This window comes from Gobius niger (assembly GCF_951799975.1).
Source record: "Gobius niger genome assembly, chromosome: 16".
Taxonomy (NCBI): Eukaryota; Metazoa; Chordata; class Actinopteri; order Gobiiformes; family Gobiidae; genus Gobius; species Gobius niger.
The window spans coordinates 5,632,407-5,648,357 of NC_136867.1; the positions used below are offsets into that span (position 1 = coordinate 5,632,407).

General features: G+C 41.8%; 1 protein-coding gene across 2 annotated transcripts in view; it reads right to left on the bottom strand.

The window, feature by feature from the left end:
- Positions 1–572: 572 nt before the first annotated feature.
- The window catches only part of fermt2 (FERM domain containing kindlin 2), a 108,088-nt gene continuing 92,709 nt past the window's right edge, over positions 573–15,951 (bottom strand). Inside the window, exons 8-15 of one of the 2 annotated variants that reach the window (XM_079573240.1) lie at positions 15,482–15,531; positions 13,952–14,076; positions 13,769–13,875; positions 13,420–13,638; positions 6,564–6,584; positions 3,652–3,776; positions 2,553–2,694; positions 573–1,064 (exon numbers count right to left, since the gene is read on the bottom strand). In XM_079573240.1, coding sequence (XP_079429366.1) covers positions 891–1,064; positions 2,553–2,694; positions 3,652–3,776; positions 6,564–6,584; positions 13,420–13,638; positions 13,769–13,875; positions 13,952–14,076; positions 15,482–15,531 — 963 coding nt within the window. In that variant the 3' untranslated portion in view covers positions 573–890. The remainder of the gene's footprint in view (positions 1,065–2,552; positions 2,695–3,651; positions 3,777–6,563; positions 6,585–13,419; positions 13,639–13,768; positions 13,876–13,951; positions 14,077–15,481; positions 15,532–15,951) is intronic. The other variant, XM_079573241.1, reaches the window with a different exon arrangement.

A 15,951-nucleotide genomic window follows, 5' to 3' on the forward strand; every position in this document is an offset into this window, starting at 1 on the left:
ACAAAAAAGTGAGAAAAAATTGACAAAAAATTGAGAAAAAATTGACCAAAAAGTGACAAAAATGGACAAAAAAAAGTGACAAAAAATGGACAAAAAAGTGACAAAAAAGTGACAAAAAAGTGACAAAAAATTGACAAAACTTGACAAAAAATGACAAAAAACTTGACAAAAATTAGATGACTGCCCAACAAAAAAAGTGATGAAAAAAAAATTAGTTTTGTAGATCTTTCAAATGAGGTGTTACACTGGGTAAAGCTGAACTGCAGAAAATGCTCTCGGTTCAGGCGGGAGTTAAGAGGTTTAGGTGGCCCTAGAGCCAGTGGCCCTTCTGTGCTCTTCCAGAATAGACATATGGCCAGTCCGCCCCTGCTCACCTTTGACTTTGAAAAGCTGGGGCCTGCGAAACAAATCCTCATCGAGTTGCCAGGCCGTCTAAAAACTGCTACATTGTCGGGTTCACTTTGATTGTCGTGAACTACGAACAGGCAAGTGTTTAGAGAAATGCAACATTCGCACAGGTCAAAAACATTTGAGAGCTTACGCGTGAGCTTGGACTGAAAAAAAACAAAACAAAAGGCATTAAACACATAAAGATATGGCGACAAAAAGCTTTGGGTTAAAAATTGCAATAGTGTTCTAATATCATGGACGTGTCGAATGATCCAAGAGTCCAGGAGTCCTTCATCTTAGACTTCCACATTTCAACATACACGGTCAGCATAAGGCAGAAGAAGATCAAAATAAAATAAGTGTCAGCCATGGCAAAGTGTCGAGCCATTTCAGGCCCCAAAAGGATTCTGAATATTCTGAATAAAATAACATTATGCTTGGGGAGGGGGGTAGTAGTGGGTGGTTGGGTGGTGGAAGAGGGGGGTTCCGATGGGTGCCGCTCAGATCCATCCGCTGGTGAGCTTGTAGAACATCTCCTCGTCTAAAGACTCGTTCTGGTCCTTGGCGCGCGTGGAGAGGAAGATGTAGCCTCCGATGAACTCGTGCACGACCTTACAGTCCACCTCGGCGCAGATGAACGACAGGCTGGGCTCGTCCGCGAACTCCACGGTGACCTGTGCACACGGACAGTTTGGGTCAAATGGGGAGGCTTGGGAACCCTTTTATCACGCTTTAGTTTTTTCAGGTTCAGATTGGCTTTAAAACCTGCTACACCTGATTTTTTTCCCTAATGGTGGAGTCATTGTGAAAGCAGACATTTGTGAAAACAGACCTCTGTGTGCTGTATATGGGAGGGGGGTTTACAGTCATGTCCTCTTTTGATCTGCTTTTACACCAATATGATGTGTTTAAAAAAAAAAAGTATTTTGAATGAATCTGCAGTGAACGCCTTTGTCAAGCAAACAGAGCCGAGGCCTGTTTCATCTTCTTGAAAACCTTTGGATGATGTGGCTATCTGAGGAAACCGGTGTCTTCTAAAGCAAAAGCAAGTCATTGCATGGGATTTACAGACAATTATTTTACTAAATATAAATAAAACCTCATATTTTGTCAACATGAGTTAGGGTAGCTCAATTAAAGAAAAAATAATAATCATGACTATGTTAGCCATAATTTAAATCACAATCATTCAAATGATTAGCTCTTTATTTGATTTATTAATTTCTTAAAAAACTAGGCTAAATATTTTCTTTGAACAGTTACAAAAGGATCTATTATATCAAGTATGCTTCGATTAAGGAGAGGTCTCTGTTTCACACCTCCACCTGCTGAACTGCATTCACACCTGCGCAAGCAAACTGAGATGCGCGGCCTGATGACATCATCACACAATGCTGTTTTTTTTTTTTTTTTAAATATCAGACAAAAGCATGAGCCGTGGCACCTGAAATGCAAAGGGAAAATAATCCTAGGAGCATTAAATAATGCGAGTTTGCTTTGAGCTCTGTTGGTGAGATCTGCTCCACACAGCCAGGGCCTGGGCAAAGGATTTGAAAACTTATGTTCCTCTTGTTGGGCTCTTCTCCTTTCAGCAAAAGGTGAGCACACACAAATAAAAGCTCCTTCACACTGCGCTTGTAGTTCAGCAGATTAGACGCGCTAACACAAACCACACAGAAGGGAAGACTTAATAATTGATTTTTCTCTGGGTTTTTTCTGGATCGTTTAGTACAACAATCGAAATCGTAATTGAATTTCGATAAATTGCACAGCCTTATCAAGAGTTAGTGGATCAGTGTTCAAACCGGGGCTGTGATGTGACCCTCGTTCTGTCCACTTAATATGAAGAGGGGAGGAGAACGGCCTCTCGCTGAGACATGACTCTGCCTTTCAGTGGAGCCTGGTGTCACAGACGATGTATGGAAGTGTTAAAGATAAGTGCGACCAATACCAGCGCACCACTGTTTGGTAGCGGTGAAAACAAGCCCTAACTATAAAACATTCTTAGCGATCATGAACAAGCGGCTAGTTTGACAGCACTGCTCTATGGAAGTTGTGAAACCTTTTCCTCAGTGATAAAAGTGTGCTACAAAGTAACAGCACAAACAGGCCTAGCAGACAGTACATTTCGCAGGTATACTATCACTGGATGGCGTAGTTACCATCTTGATCTCCCAGTTGACGTTCCACTGCTTCATGTTGCTGAAGCGCCAGGTCTTGATGGCGTCTCCGCTGTGTGCGTCCATTCGGATCAGCCGGTTATAGGTGATCCCAATCAGCTCCTCCTTCTTCCCGCCTTGGAACCTGGACATGACCGACCCGCCAGCAGGGGGTCAATAATTAGGGCTGTTCCAAAACTGGCGGATTTTATACCAACACCACCAATTTTCCAGGCATTGTATTTAACATTCACTGAACAGGTAACATGTGTATTTCAATAGTAAAGTACTCACAGATTAGGGTGACCAGATAAGCAAACATTTTTTTGTAGTGGTTAAAATAATTACTACTCAACTACTCAAGAAATAATGCAAAACAGTTGCCTGGTTGCTTAACCTCTTAACTCCCGCCTGAACCGAGAGGATCTTTTTTCTCATGTCATCAGATTTTTTCCATCATTTTTTGTTGGGTATTCAAATCATTTTTGTGACTTTTTTGTCATTTTTTTGGTCATTTTTTTCTCTTCATTTTTTGGTCAAATTTGTGTATTTTTTTGGGTCAAATTGTAATCAAATTTTTGTATTTTTTTGGTCCATTTTTTATCACATTTGTCATTTTTTTTCCTTCATTTTTTGGTCAAATCTTTGTTTTTTTTTTGGTCAAATTTTAATCAAATTTTTGTATTTTTTTTGTCACATTTTGTCACATTTTTTTGTCAAATTTGTATCACATTTTTGTCACATTTTTGTATTTTTTTTGTCATATTTTGTCACATTTTGTCATTATTTTTTGTCTTTTTTTGTCATTTTTTTGTCAATGTTTTCTCACGTTTTTCTCACATTTCCATCATCGTTTTCGTCTCAGTTTTGTTGCTATTTTCACACCTTTTTTCCAGAAGCTTTTGGACTGGGGTAAAGCCAAACTGGACAAAATGTACTCTGTTCAGGTGGGAGTTAAGGGGTTAAAAAAAATCAGTTTGGGGGGGTCATTTACACATTCCTTCCTTAGGACATCTGGTCACCCCATCACAGATCCAAGTCATTGCCGTCCAGCATAAGCGGCTAACGCCCCAGTTTATGTCTCCGAAGATCAAGAACTTACTTGGCCAGGAAGTGGGTCATTCCGAACTCCGGGAGCGACTGCCAGGCCTGAATGAAACGCATTTTAGCTTCGATAAGACTCATCTGCGCCACGTTCTGGTGCGCCTCCAAGATCCGGGCGGAGATCTGAGAAGATAGAAGACAAATACGGAAGATATTTCAATTCTCTGAACAAGTCTTTTGACCAGGCACGCTCGATCACCACAAACCCCACATCGAATGCATGAACACAACAAGAGACTGGAGATCAACCAGTGATGGACCAAAAGCAAAGCAGCTCTAGGCATGTCCATGTTAGAGTCCCTAAGCTTTAACTATCAGCGACACAACAATAGTTTATGGGTTACTGTCACATTGCACACTTTAACATTCAGGCTTGTTATGTCAATGTCAACAAAAGCACACCTTGCGTTTTACAACAATAGGGCAAAAAGATCTAATTGCGCTTTCTCAAACAATTGCAGGTGTTCCAAGTGGTCAAGTGGACTGGGTTGTTTGATTTGAGGACATCACATCTTCTCAAAAAACTTAAGTTCATTTGATCGTCGCGCTCGTCCTTGGGTCGTGCGGTGCATTAGCCACTCGGGGTATTTGGGCTACTTCAGACAGAGCTCAGGGTCATCTGCAACCGTAGACTATTCATTCTCGTGATTCCGTTATGCTTAAAGGCACACTGCGTAACATTTTGGACTATATTGTTGCCATCAGCACAAAACATGTTCCGAATGAGCAGCTCGACAGAGGATGCTACTACTGCAGTGAGAAATCAATGAATGGATTTGGATGGGAACCTAACCTGTTTAAATCTCAAATTCTGCTGACTTTAGTCGACATCTCCATGGAAACGAGCTGGAGACGCACCCACTCCCGGTGAAGTTATGTCATGTCTTAGGAGAGCTGAGCCGCTCACAGCAAAATGACATATTTGTTTGAGGTATTTTTCAATGCTGAAAATATCTGTCATAAAATAAAAGCTTGTATTTCAATTTTATTTTTTGGGGTAAAATTCTACGCGGTGTGGCTTTAAGTGATGCCTCTATGTTTGGTGTTTTCCTTGTTTTGTTGAGAAAACGTGTCAAAGTCTCTTCCATTGAAGGAAATGACCACATTTGGATTACAGCGTCGTCTCAGTCGCCTTACTTGCCACACGAGGACACCAGATGTGTCAATATTTATGAATAAATACGTTGTGATTTCCTGAAAACTGCAGTACGCAGGTCGAGAAGAAGTCATGAAACAGGCATCCAGGTGAGTTTGCTCCATTACGTTAAAAGTACAGTCATTTCTGGATCATAAGCTGCTCCTTTTTTCACAGGCTCTGAACCTATGTGGCTAATTTACACATTTTTACGCGCTAACGGCGTAGCGTTTAGATCTTATGCCTGAGTCCAAGATATCATATAGACGAGTTGTCCTGTAGTCAGACTGCTACCAGACTGCAGTGCAGGTGAGCACATGTGCCGAGTACACGACTCTAAAGCATGGCGAGGCCAGAGCTTTGATCCCGGAGCTACACCGAGACCATCGCTTATTAAACGTCTTATTTGGGTCGCGGCTTCTCACACTGGCATGATGAAGAGTCCCGAGGCCATACCACTTGAGAACCGCTGTTCCAGAACTTAAAACAGTACTATAGATACAGACGGCATCTCGTCATAGAAGGGGGCGTGGCTTCGCCAAGGGGGAAAATAGAATCTTTAGAGAAACACAATTTTCCACTCTTTTTAACCATTTTCTGGTGGAATATGAACTTATTTATCACATAAGTAAGTCAAGTCTAAATCGGGCCCATATGGATATTTTCTCACAGCAGATTGTTCAGTAGAAGTGAAAAAACGGCAGTTGTAGCTCGCGCTAGCTAACCGTTAGCATTGGCCCGATGCTAACATGTAGCATCAAGTTAACATTCGCTGTTATTCATGTATTTATGGGCTGTTGAACTACTTTGCTCCTCTCCATGTCTTTGTATCTTTATTTAGTAGAAACTATATTCATAATTCAGCATTTGTTAAAGTAGTTTTTGAATAATTAGAGAAAGTTTAGATTTTTCTCCAAATTGTTTTCCCCCTTAACTGTTTTTAAACATGACCATATATGGACGATTCCAGAGATGCCGTCTGTATCTATATAACTTGTTTACCTTATAATATATTATAACTTAGTACTTAATAAATCCTTTCCGTAGTCCCTCTGGGGATAATACAGGTGTTAATGGGATGAATAGGGGGTCTTTCATCTCCCACCGGGTCGGAGGCACCAATACACACTAATGGAATCACGAAGAAGAAGCTAACAGGCTAACGGGCAAAGCTAACTGTGGGCTAGCACCACTTAAACAGTATTTACAGCCAAGTTTAAGTGTGAAAAATGATCTCCATTGTGTAATTGGACATACAATATCCCGCTCTCCCTTTGTCTTTTCTGTCAGCGTAGTATTTACTCTCACGGACAATTACTGAGTAAAAAACCACACCATGCTACGACACGTGCAGTGGCGCTTATGGCCTCTAGGGGCAAGAGTTACTTAGTACTGCTTTAAGATTACATTGATTGGCTGTGGTACTTGGGAGGTCAAATACTTTATGTGGTGGTATTTGGTGTGAAATGTTTGAGAACCACTGGGTAACCTGCGGTGAATGAGTGAAACTGGCCTTTGGTAAACAAGAATGGCAGCGTGAAGAAGCCTTTGAGAAGAGACAACCCAGTCCAGATGATCAAAAACACGTCTCTTACTTACTAGTATTACAATACCCAGTCTAGCATCGAAGAAAAGGGTTTTTACAGGTAGCAGCAAGTCACAAAACAACAATCAAACTACTAAAAACAACTATTATTATTAATGCTACTTAGAGGGTGGCTAGTGATGGTTAGGAGAGGATCAGGTCATGCACATTTCTACTTTGCAGAACTTACCAAGTCCCTGATAAAGCCAGGCTGAGGAGTGAGGAGTGTGGGGGGGAGGGCGGGGCAGTGGAGGAGAAAAAAAAAAGAAGAAAAAAAAGAACAAGCAATTTCACGTCAAATTATGCAGGTGAAAACGAAGATGCAAACATAAGCAAAAAACAAGGATGGATTCAATGTTAACAGAACGATTAAGGAGCAGTGTTTTTTTTCCATATAGTTTTGGGCGTGAAGTGAATGAAGTCTGAAAGAAGGCAACAGCTTCAAAAAAAAGAGCTTTAAAGTTGGCTCATGCAGGAAGGGAAACAACAGCTACATCTTTATTTCTGTCATAGATACTTACCAAAACACACACATTACACATTTAATGCCGTTTAATTCCGGGTGGAAACCTTTAAAATGGACAACACTGCAAATTCTCTACAACTTGGCAAGATTTTAAATCTTATTTTTAATCATGCTAGATTATTTCACTAACTTTTAGAGTTATTCACTTATTTTAAGCCATCGACTTTGCATTATAGTCTTATTTTTAGCACAGACCTTTATTATTTGTCTTTAGGAGTTAAAATCAGATATTGTTTATTTCAACATCGAAAATCTTGAAAAATAAATGCTGATGTTTTCATATTGCTTTTCTGGTTTTGATTTCAGTAAGATGTACATGCTTTAAACAAGAACTGGTTTCAGGTTTTTAGAGCTAGTTTTAGGATAAATTTTTCTTCATTTTAAGATATATTGACTTGTTTCAGGATAATTTCCACTTTTTAAGTAAGGTTAACTATAAACAAAAGTTGATATGCTCATAGTAAGTATATTTTCCTTATAGGTGAATCTAAAAATAAGTTTTCTGAGCTTGAAATAAGTCTTTTGAGTGCTTATTTTATACTGCTTGTTTCAAGATTTTAAAATCTTATTTTAAGATTTCTTACTAAGTAAAATTATCTTGATGCATGGACAGATAATTGGACTAGTTTGAAGTATTCTTATCTTGAAATGCTGGTATTTTATCTTGTTTTTAGCTACCTCTTATTTGCAGTGTATACGGTGTTTAAAAATGTAAAAGTGAAGTATTTTCCCCCCCCCTACATGTTCCAACAATGTCCTAATGTGTAGAATGAGCCCAGACCTGTTCACCACAACTGCCTCTAAAATCCTGCACCGTCACTCAAAAAGCTGTTACTTTGGTCCGAAGTGCCGTCATGCACGAGCTTAATATAGAACCTGCAGTTACGCGTATGGCCTGAGGTGGCAGTAGTGAGCATAAAAATGACCAACTTGTATCTAGCCCCCTAAGAATGGGCCCAGCTATGCACGATGCCACACTTATTTCAATGGATATGACACCAAATACTTTAAGAGTCATTTAAGTTTGCAGAACAATATAACATATTATACAACATAAATATTAATACTATTAAATGGTTCTATGCTGTTTAATGTAGGTTGTACAATGAAAGAGGAAGTGAGTAAAAAGAAAGCTACCCTGCAAGTTCATAAAACTGATAAAAGGCTTTATAATTGTACTCAGTGCACGGTGGTCTTTGGAAAATCAATTTACAAAAATCAGTTACGAAACACTTTTCATTTCACTGCTGGGAAAAAAATAAATCATAATCATCTTTAATGACCCTTGCTGAACTCTGCAGCAGCTGTTTAGACATTGCAAATACACAAACATAATGCTGTAATGTGTGCTTCTCTCCACCAGAGGGCGGCACAAGTCCACGCTGTCATAGTGGGCAGGGTCAGGGAGAGTGCCACATATTCACCCGGCCTGGACTTTTCATTCTCGGACACACGAACGCGCCTAAACAAAAATCTGTCCAGCCTCCACTCCCGACCCGTCCCATTTCCTGTGTGTAAAACTCCACTCCACTCAACAAAAACTGCATCCAGGAAGCCTCTCTCAACTTCTGAACTCCGGAAGTGCCCCGAGGAGGAGGAGGAGGGGGGGAGGAGGGGTCCCAGCTGACCGAGAGAGCCATTCCCACAGTGTTTTCCCGCGCAGCATTCCCAAACGCGCCCCATTTCCTGTGCGGCCGGCGCCCACACCCACCGCCGCTGCCAACATGTGTGAACTGTACAGTAAGAAGAACATACGCATGAGGAGCGTTTGATGTGGACTCCGGGGATGACCCTGTCGGACCAGACGGGTGGAGACTGAAGACAGGACCTCAGTGTTCCCGTCAAAGTGGTCATGTGGTCCCGGTGCAGTTCAGCCTGTCCTGCGGAGCTTGGACAAAATAAGGAAGGGCCTCTGGTATAAATGCGAGGCAGCGCAACAGCATCGAGCTTGGCTAACCGTTAGCATGTTTGAACCTTTTGAAAAAGTGACTTAAACGGAAGATTGTGCCTCTGATAACAGACAAGCAAATAAAGTTCAGTTAAAATCGGGTTCTCGTTATTGTTTTGTCTCATACTTACATTAAAAATAAGTCATTTGTCCAGTAGAAGTGAAAAACAGGCACTTGAAGCAAGCCATTAGCATGTAGCTAGTGTTAGCTTTATGTATGCATTCCCCAATTTGTATGTAATTATGGGACCATTTTACCACTTTGCTTCATCTTTATTTGGTAAGAAAATACATCCATGATTCAGCAGTCGTTGTGGACTAAGAGGTGAAAGAGTTGTTCTTTTTGCTCTTTGTTTTCCCCCTCAAACGTGACCATTTGTGGGCGTTCCCAAAGATTACATCTGTATCTATGGAACATAAACAAAGGTACGGATTTATACACTATTTCATATTGCAAGCTTGACAAACTTAAAGTGCTTTAAAAACAATGGTGCATTATTCCCTCAGTGATAAGCTACAGTACAATACAAAGGCAGGGCAGACTAGGACTGATAGTCCCAAATTCACAAAACTGTAGACACTCTAAATAAGGGGTGTCAAACGCGACCTCTAGAGCATAAATTCCAGAGTATGTAAAAAAAAAAAAAAAGTAAGTCTCTAGCCCATTCCTGCGCGGAGTTATGAATTTTTAAAGAAAAAACAGAATGCTCATTCTAGCCACTAGGGGGCATTAACTTTAACAAAAATGAAAGAGTTCCACACGTGTCCAGCAGAGGGCACTGATGTAACAAGAACTCAGGATATGAACAACACATTATATAGCCATGTAGTAAATGGACAGTCTGCCCCAGGGCAGCTGTGGCTTCAATAACAGTTTACCACCACTGAGTATGGAGTAAATCAATAATGACTATGCAGTACTTTGAGGAACTTGTGACACAGGCTTGTAAAGTGCAATACAAGTGTAAGCCGTAGTTATTAATGAAGCTAAAGTCAAGTTGGGGCTTTGACCAAATCACAGCGTCATTTAATGGAACATTTTTTTCTCTAATTTCGGCCTGCGACCCAAAATGAGTTTGACACCACTGGTCTAAATCAAGAAATGTCCGGCTGCAGCGATTCATCGGACTTTTACAGCGGGGTTTGTAAACAATCAGCAGAAACTTAAATAATGATATTGAATGCTATATTATTAATGCCTCAAATGCAAAAGATCAATGTGTTTATGTGTTCACTTACACAGATAGAAGATTAATTTGAACAATATATTTTAAAGCAAGGAAGGAAAATGTACAGGAAATTCCCCAAAGTAGCTCAGTGTAGTTACTGTTGTGTCCCTATGAGCCTCACCATCACCATCATGCAGTCATGCCACTTATGCTCCAGCTGTTTCCTGATATGAAACGTGGGAGACCAAAACAACCAAGAAACATGTTATCCAGCCAAGAGTGACTCAAAAGTGAGTCAAATTAGCACAGCCATAATCAACAGTCTGTTTCTCCGTCTGTTTACATGTTACTCCGTCATCGTCTGGCTTTGGGGCACGTTGAGGTCTCCTGGTCCTGAACAATCTTCCAGCTCTTGCACTGTTGCCTTTTTGTTGCTTGCTCCTGGGAAACCTTGACGACACGGCGGTTTATTGACTTTATAAATAGGTTGAATCGAGGATTAAGTGGTATTTTTCCACAGCGAGATGGCAGGGGAAGCTTAGGTTTTGGACATGTCAGACAGAGAGAGTGTGCTGTATCATCAAGAGCACAAACTCTGCAGGAGACAGCAGTCGAAGAGGTCTGCCTTTGTTTTAAACAAAGACCATTGTTCTAAGCTCAAAGTAGAAACAGATTAGATAGAGGGAAAACAAGTCTAAACTGTCTTATTGAATTGAACTGTCGTATGTTTTTACCTGGAGGATAGAAAGGCCAAATGTAACCCACACAACCCAAACTTTACTGTCTTCATTACGGCCTGACCAGTATGGATTTTTGGGGTCCGATACAAATATGACGGCGTTTTGGAAAGTTCCATTAGCAATATATAGGCCCATATGAGCAATGAATACATATTTTCCAAATATAGAATTTCACATGCCGCTAGAGGGCGCTGCAGGCTAGAAAGAAAGCTTGGAATGACGAGAAAGCGGAGGTTACTCTTACACCTCAATGAAGAAAACAAAACAAAGCTAATCATGGGCTAAAAGCTAGATGGCCACAGCCGGAGGAACGAGTTCGGAAAAGAGCTCGATAAACATGCTGCTGGAAGAGGATTGTCAACAGTACAGTTACGCCTCCGCACCTACGTCGTCGTTTACGCTTCATGTAGCTTACCATCAATGTGCTACGTTAGCATAGCGTATGCCTAGACTCATGGGTGACTTTTTGGCTAGTGCGTCTTATACTCCGGTGCGACTTATAGTCCGGAAAATATGGTCAATTTTCCAAAAACATCCTACAAATAATAGCAATAGTACAGTTTTTGATCATACAAATAAATCCTGTCACTTCTGTAATATAATTTGTTATAAGCTACCGTAAATTCTCTAATACTGGCCTGTATTCCATTAGCGGCCGGGTCTATAACAGTGGCCGGGTTCGCGGCTGGCGGAGGCAAATTAAAGCCGGTCTCTAAAACAGGCCGGGGCTTTTATTAGAAACTATAGCGGTAGAAATATTCCCCATGTTAGGAATTTGTCTCATACTCGTGTAAATGAAAACTCACGTGCAGGAAGTAAACAAACGGGAACCCGGGCTGAGAGGGATGGTGCGGAGGAGCTGATCCGAGCGTAACTTTAACACAGATTTAGCCACTTTTCAAACCTCCTGTGACTATATTTGGAAACAGTTCAAGCAACAAATGTTGTGTGACCCTCCAGGGTTTTAATAAAGTCACGTCTTCAAAGCACGTCCAGCTGCTCGTGTGCAGGTCACGCCTCAAAATGACTCCTCCGATCAGCGCGAGCGTCTCGTCATCTCTCGGGTCAGTCTCATGATCGATCACAAACACAAACGCTTACAAATAATCCGGTCCGCGGTAAAAACGAAACAGAAACCTGCAGTGACATTGACGTCAATGTTCCGCTAACAGCAACAAAACACTTCCTGTTGTCCCGACAAAATAAAAGGCGTCAAAAAGTTTGCAAAGTTAATTAATAAATAAACCTAATATTTTAGGTGCAAATGGACACAAATCTCGTTTTTCTTCATTTTCCTGGTAGTCAGTTTTGCTCAAATAGAAATAAAGGCCTGTCTCTAATTGTGGCCTGGTTTCAATAAAGGCCTGGTCCTAGATGCCCTTGAGTAAATAAAGGCCCCGGCTTATATTAGAGCATTTACGGTAATTTATTTCAATGTTTATGCTTATTGGCTTATTGCAAAGCCACTTCTTTAGAATAGACAGGTTATTAACGTTTAGTGTGAAGAGCTACAAGCCAACACAATAAAAAAGAAAACAAAAATGATTATAAATCTAACGTGTCACATCTTCACTGTTTTGGCACTAATTTAGCTAATTGCTATTTTTTTTTGTACACTAATGACACTCCATGCATAAGCTACATTTTTGACACCAATGACACTCCATACATATGCTAAATGATTTTTCTCTTTTGGAAAATTCTAGCGCACAACATCCAAGTAAGAGCAACTACACCTACTAAATATACCGCCACGTCTGTTAAATGCAAGTAAAAAAGAAAAAAGAGAAACAGCTAACTCTATAAGACGATGACGATGTCTGTGAAAGCCCCCTTAGATGTCTCCATACTTCACAATAGTTTTAACACGCATCATCAAAAGTAAACTCCAGCAGGGATTCAGACGTGGTAAAGGCGCTCTGTAACCGTCTAAATATGGTCGCCCCTGATACCGACTATTTCTGACTCATGGGTGACTGTACGTCGCAGGAGCCTTGGCAACATTCCACTTGTCTACTACGACTTAAACAAAGGCGGAGGAAGTGTTGAGAAGTCACCCCCCCAAGCCCCAGCCCGCTCCCTCCCTCCCTGACAGTATGTGTGCTCAGCTGGCCCGGTGTAAACACAGGCGGGCTGTCGCTTACACGCAAATCCGCTGGACACAATTCGGGAGCTGGTGGTCATCAAATATCACACTACGGTGCGGCGCGAAAGTCCAGCGGATGAGGCTACAGCTCACGCACGGTGCCAGGATTGTGTCATGGGACCACAATCTGCGGAATGGTCCCACCCCGCTCTTCTTCAAGCCCTTTCGCAAATTCGGTTCAGGTTGTGCATGTGATATCATGAGGATGTGACGTTGCCCTGGTTTGCCCTGGGACATCAGGGCGCGTCAGGGGAGAGAGGGAGGTAACGATCTACCCGGGGCTGCCCTGGGATGCCAGGAGGAGCCCTTTTGGGACCGACCACAAGGCGCTCCTGCCCAGCTACACACACAACATTACCAACCACTGAAAACATGTAGACAGCAGCAGGAAATATGAGCAACCAGACCACATGTAAACCATCTACCACATTAGCATAAAAATATAGCTCTGTAGATGACCTTTTTTTAGGAGCTCAGTTTTGAGACGATATCCCTTGGCTTTCGCGGTGGCGTTTACCTGCTTGTTCTTGTACTTCTTGAGGTACCGGGGCGACACCAAGCACTCGGGGTTGATGTCCGTGGTGATGGGCTCGATGAACTGGGGGTCCGGGTTCATGTGCTGCATTTTGAGGAAGGACAGGATGTTCTGCACTTCGAGGTTGTAAGAGCTGTCCGCCATGGTCTTCCCTTTGGAGGCCAGGCGGCACGCGGCCATCCAGTGGGCATACTGCTTCTCCTGCGACAAAGCAATGGCGAGTTTTAAGGTGGATCCACACTAAGGGCGACCCAAACCCCCAGACCAAGCCAGACAGCCCCACATTGCCCATGATGCTAGGTCGTGGCTCTCGGTGAAATATCGCGCTCACCGTGTCACACCGGAGCCAGATCTCATTCATGCCGTCGGCCACCGGGATCAGCAGCTTGATGTTGAACTTCTGTCCGGAGATGTTCACGTCCGGGGTCACCTCGCAACCTGCGCACAGGAAGAAAACTCACACACCGCGCCTTTTCGCAAAACAAAAGTGAAATCAAAGCTGGTCAGCACATGCCTCGGAGGTTCATCTGAATGGAGGGCGTGCCGTGGGCCTCCTCTTTGCTCTTGTAACAGGAAATGGTGATGTCCTTGAACGTGCACCAGTACTGCTTATAGCCCTTCAGGGTCAGCTTCTTGGGCCTGGAAGCACAGGACACAGATGTTGGCCGACGGGATGTCACAGGAAAGTTAGAGTGTTGGCTCAGCTCAAAGTCTGGTCTAGTCTGGAGCAGTAGTAGCGTAAATATGGACTTTTTGTTTCAATGGAATAAAGTCATAGGAGAGCCATAGGTTTTCAACGAAGTGGTCAACTGGACTTAAATTGGCGTCTTTTTGCCGTTTTCCAAAACATTTTGTCTGCTTTATAGCTCAGAAACTTTAAGATGTATGTATTTTTTGATTGCCTACCAAGGTAGATTCAAGACAAGGCAAGTTTATTTGTAGAGCACAAATCATACACAAAGCAATTTGAAGGCCTTCACTGTTGCTCAAAATTACGAGTAAGCAGATAAAATCAATCCATGAAACAGTAAAAAGCAAGAGTGCAGTTAAAATACTTTCAGTTGTCATACGCATGGGTAAAAAGAACTGTTTTCAGCCTGGATTTCTAATCTGATTTTTGGTTTTAGAGAGAGAGACTCAAGGTGACTGATAACGCTCTCTCTTTGTGTCTGTGGGCCAAAAACAAAGATCTCCGTTTTGTCTGAGTTTAGTTGGAGAAAGTTGTTTTGCATCAACAAACTGATCTGTTCGATGCAGTGACAGAGTGTTCACCTGCCGTCAGTGACACATAGATCCAAGTGTCATCTGTGTAGTTGTGGTAAGACACACTATTGCTGTTTATTAGATGACCCAATGGAAGCATGTACAAGTTGAATAAGAGGGGCCCCAAGATTGACCCCTGTGGGACTCCACAGGTTATGGTATTTTGTATCAATTTTTTTGTCAAAGGTCTGGCTAGAAGACCAAATGAACCTAACTGGATGAAAGTTTCAACCGTTAGTCAATGTCCTAATTTATTCCGAATATTCCTTATACATCCTTATACACAGGCTAACAAAAACTACAAGTGCTATAATTACATACAGTCTTTCATCACAAACCACTGCAGATTCAATACACTGAGGGAGGGCACATAAATTAAATGAAAAAATAAATGCTTGAAACGTAGAAAAAAGTGATTCCTCCGTATTTATCCCAACAAAATGTGTGCGCATTTAGTTTTAAATGCAACTGAAGCACATTAAGTGAGTCATCGAATGGATTCCGAGACGAGTCGGTGCTGAATCAGTTCATAAGAGAGGCCTTTGGGTGCAAATGGAGCATCAGCAGTGGCGTCTGTCCAAAAAAGTATCATCATTCAAAGCTACAGCAGCTCACAAAAGGTCCTCTGGCAAACGACCGGCCTCTTTATACTGACGCAAGACGGACACAAAAGCTACTTCCCGTCCCTCCCAGACATATTTGTAACCTTCGCCACAGTGTTTTTCGATAAGCATTTTTTTTGCACCAGATAACGTGCTTCCTAAAATGAACGCAGACTTACTTGAAGACCTTGACATAGTCGGCGAGTTCAGGAATAGATGTGATGTCACCCTGAGGGGAAAAGGAAGGCCAACATTACAACAATAATAAGAAACGTTCATGCCATATTACATGGTGGTAAAGGCTGATTCATTCTTAAGTCTCATTTCCATTGGAGTGCATGTCATTCCAGCGCACACGGTTTCCTGGAAATATGATGCTTGACGTTTGTTGTTAGTTCAGAAGTGGGGCAAGAGTGTCATGTTGTGTGGGGCATTTTGATTTCAGAACAGATTAGGGCAACATGAAGAAAGAGCATTATGTGGAACTGCCAGAGAACAGATAATCAATGACCCAAATCAGTCTTAAAATGGCTTAAGGATATTCCAAATTGACTCTAAGGTTTTATTCAAGATAAAGGTTTTACTTGATGTCAGACAGCAGAAAATTCTCCATAATTATAGAATATATTTAGCCTTGACCGATAAACTC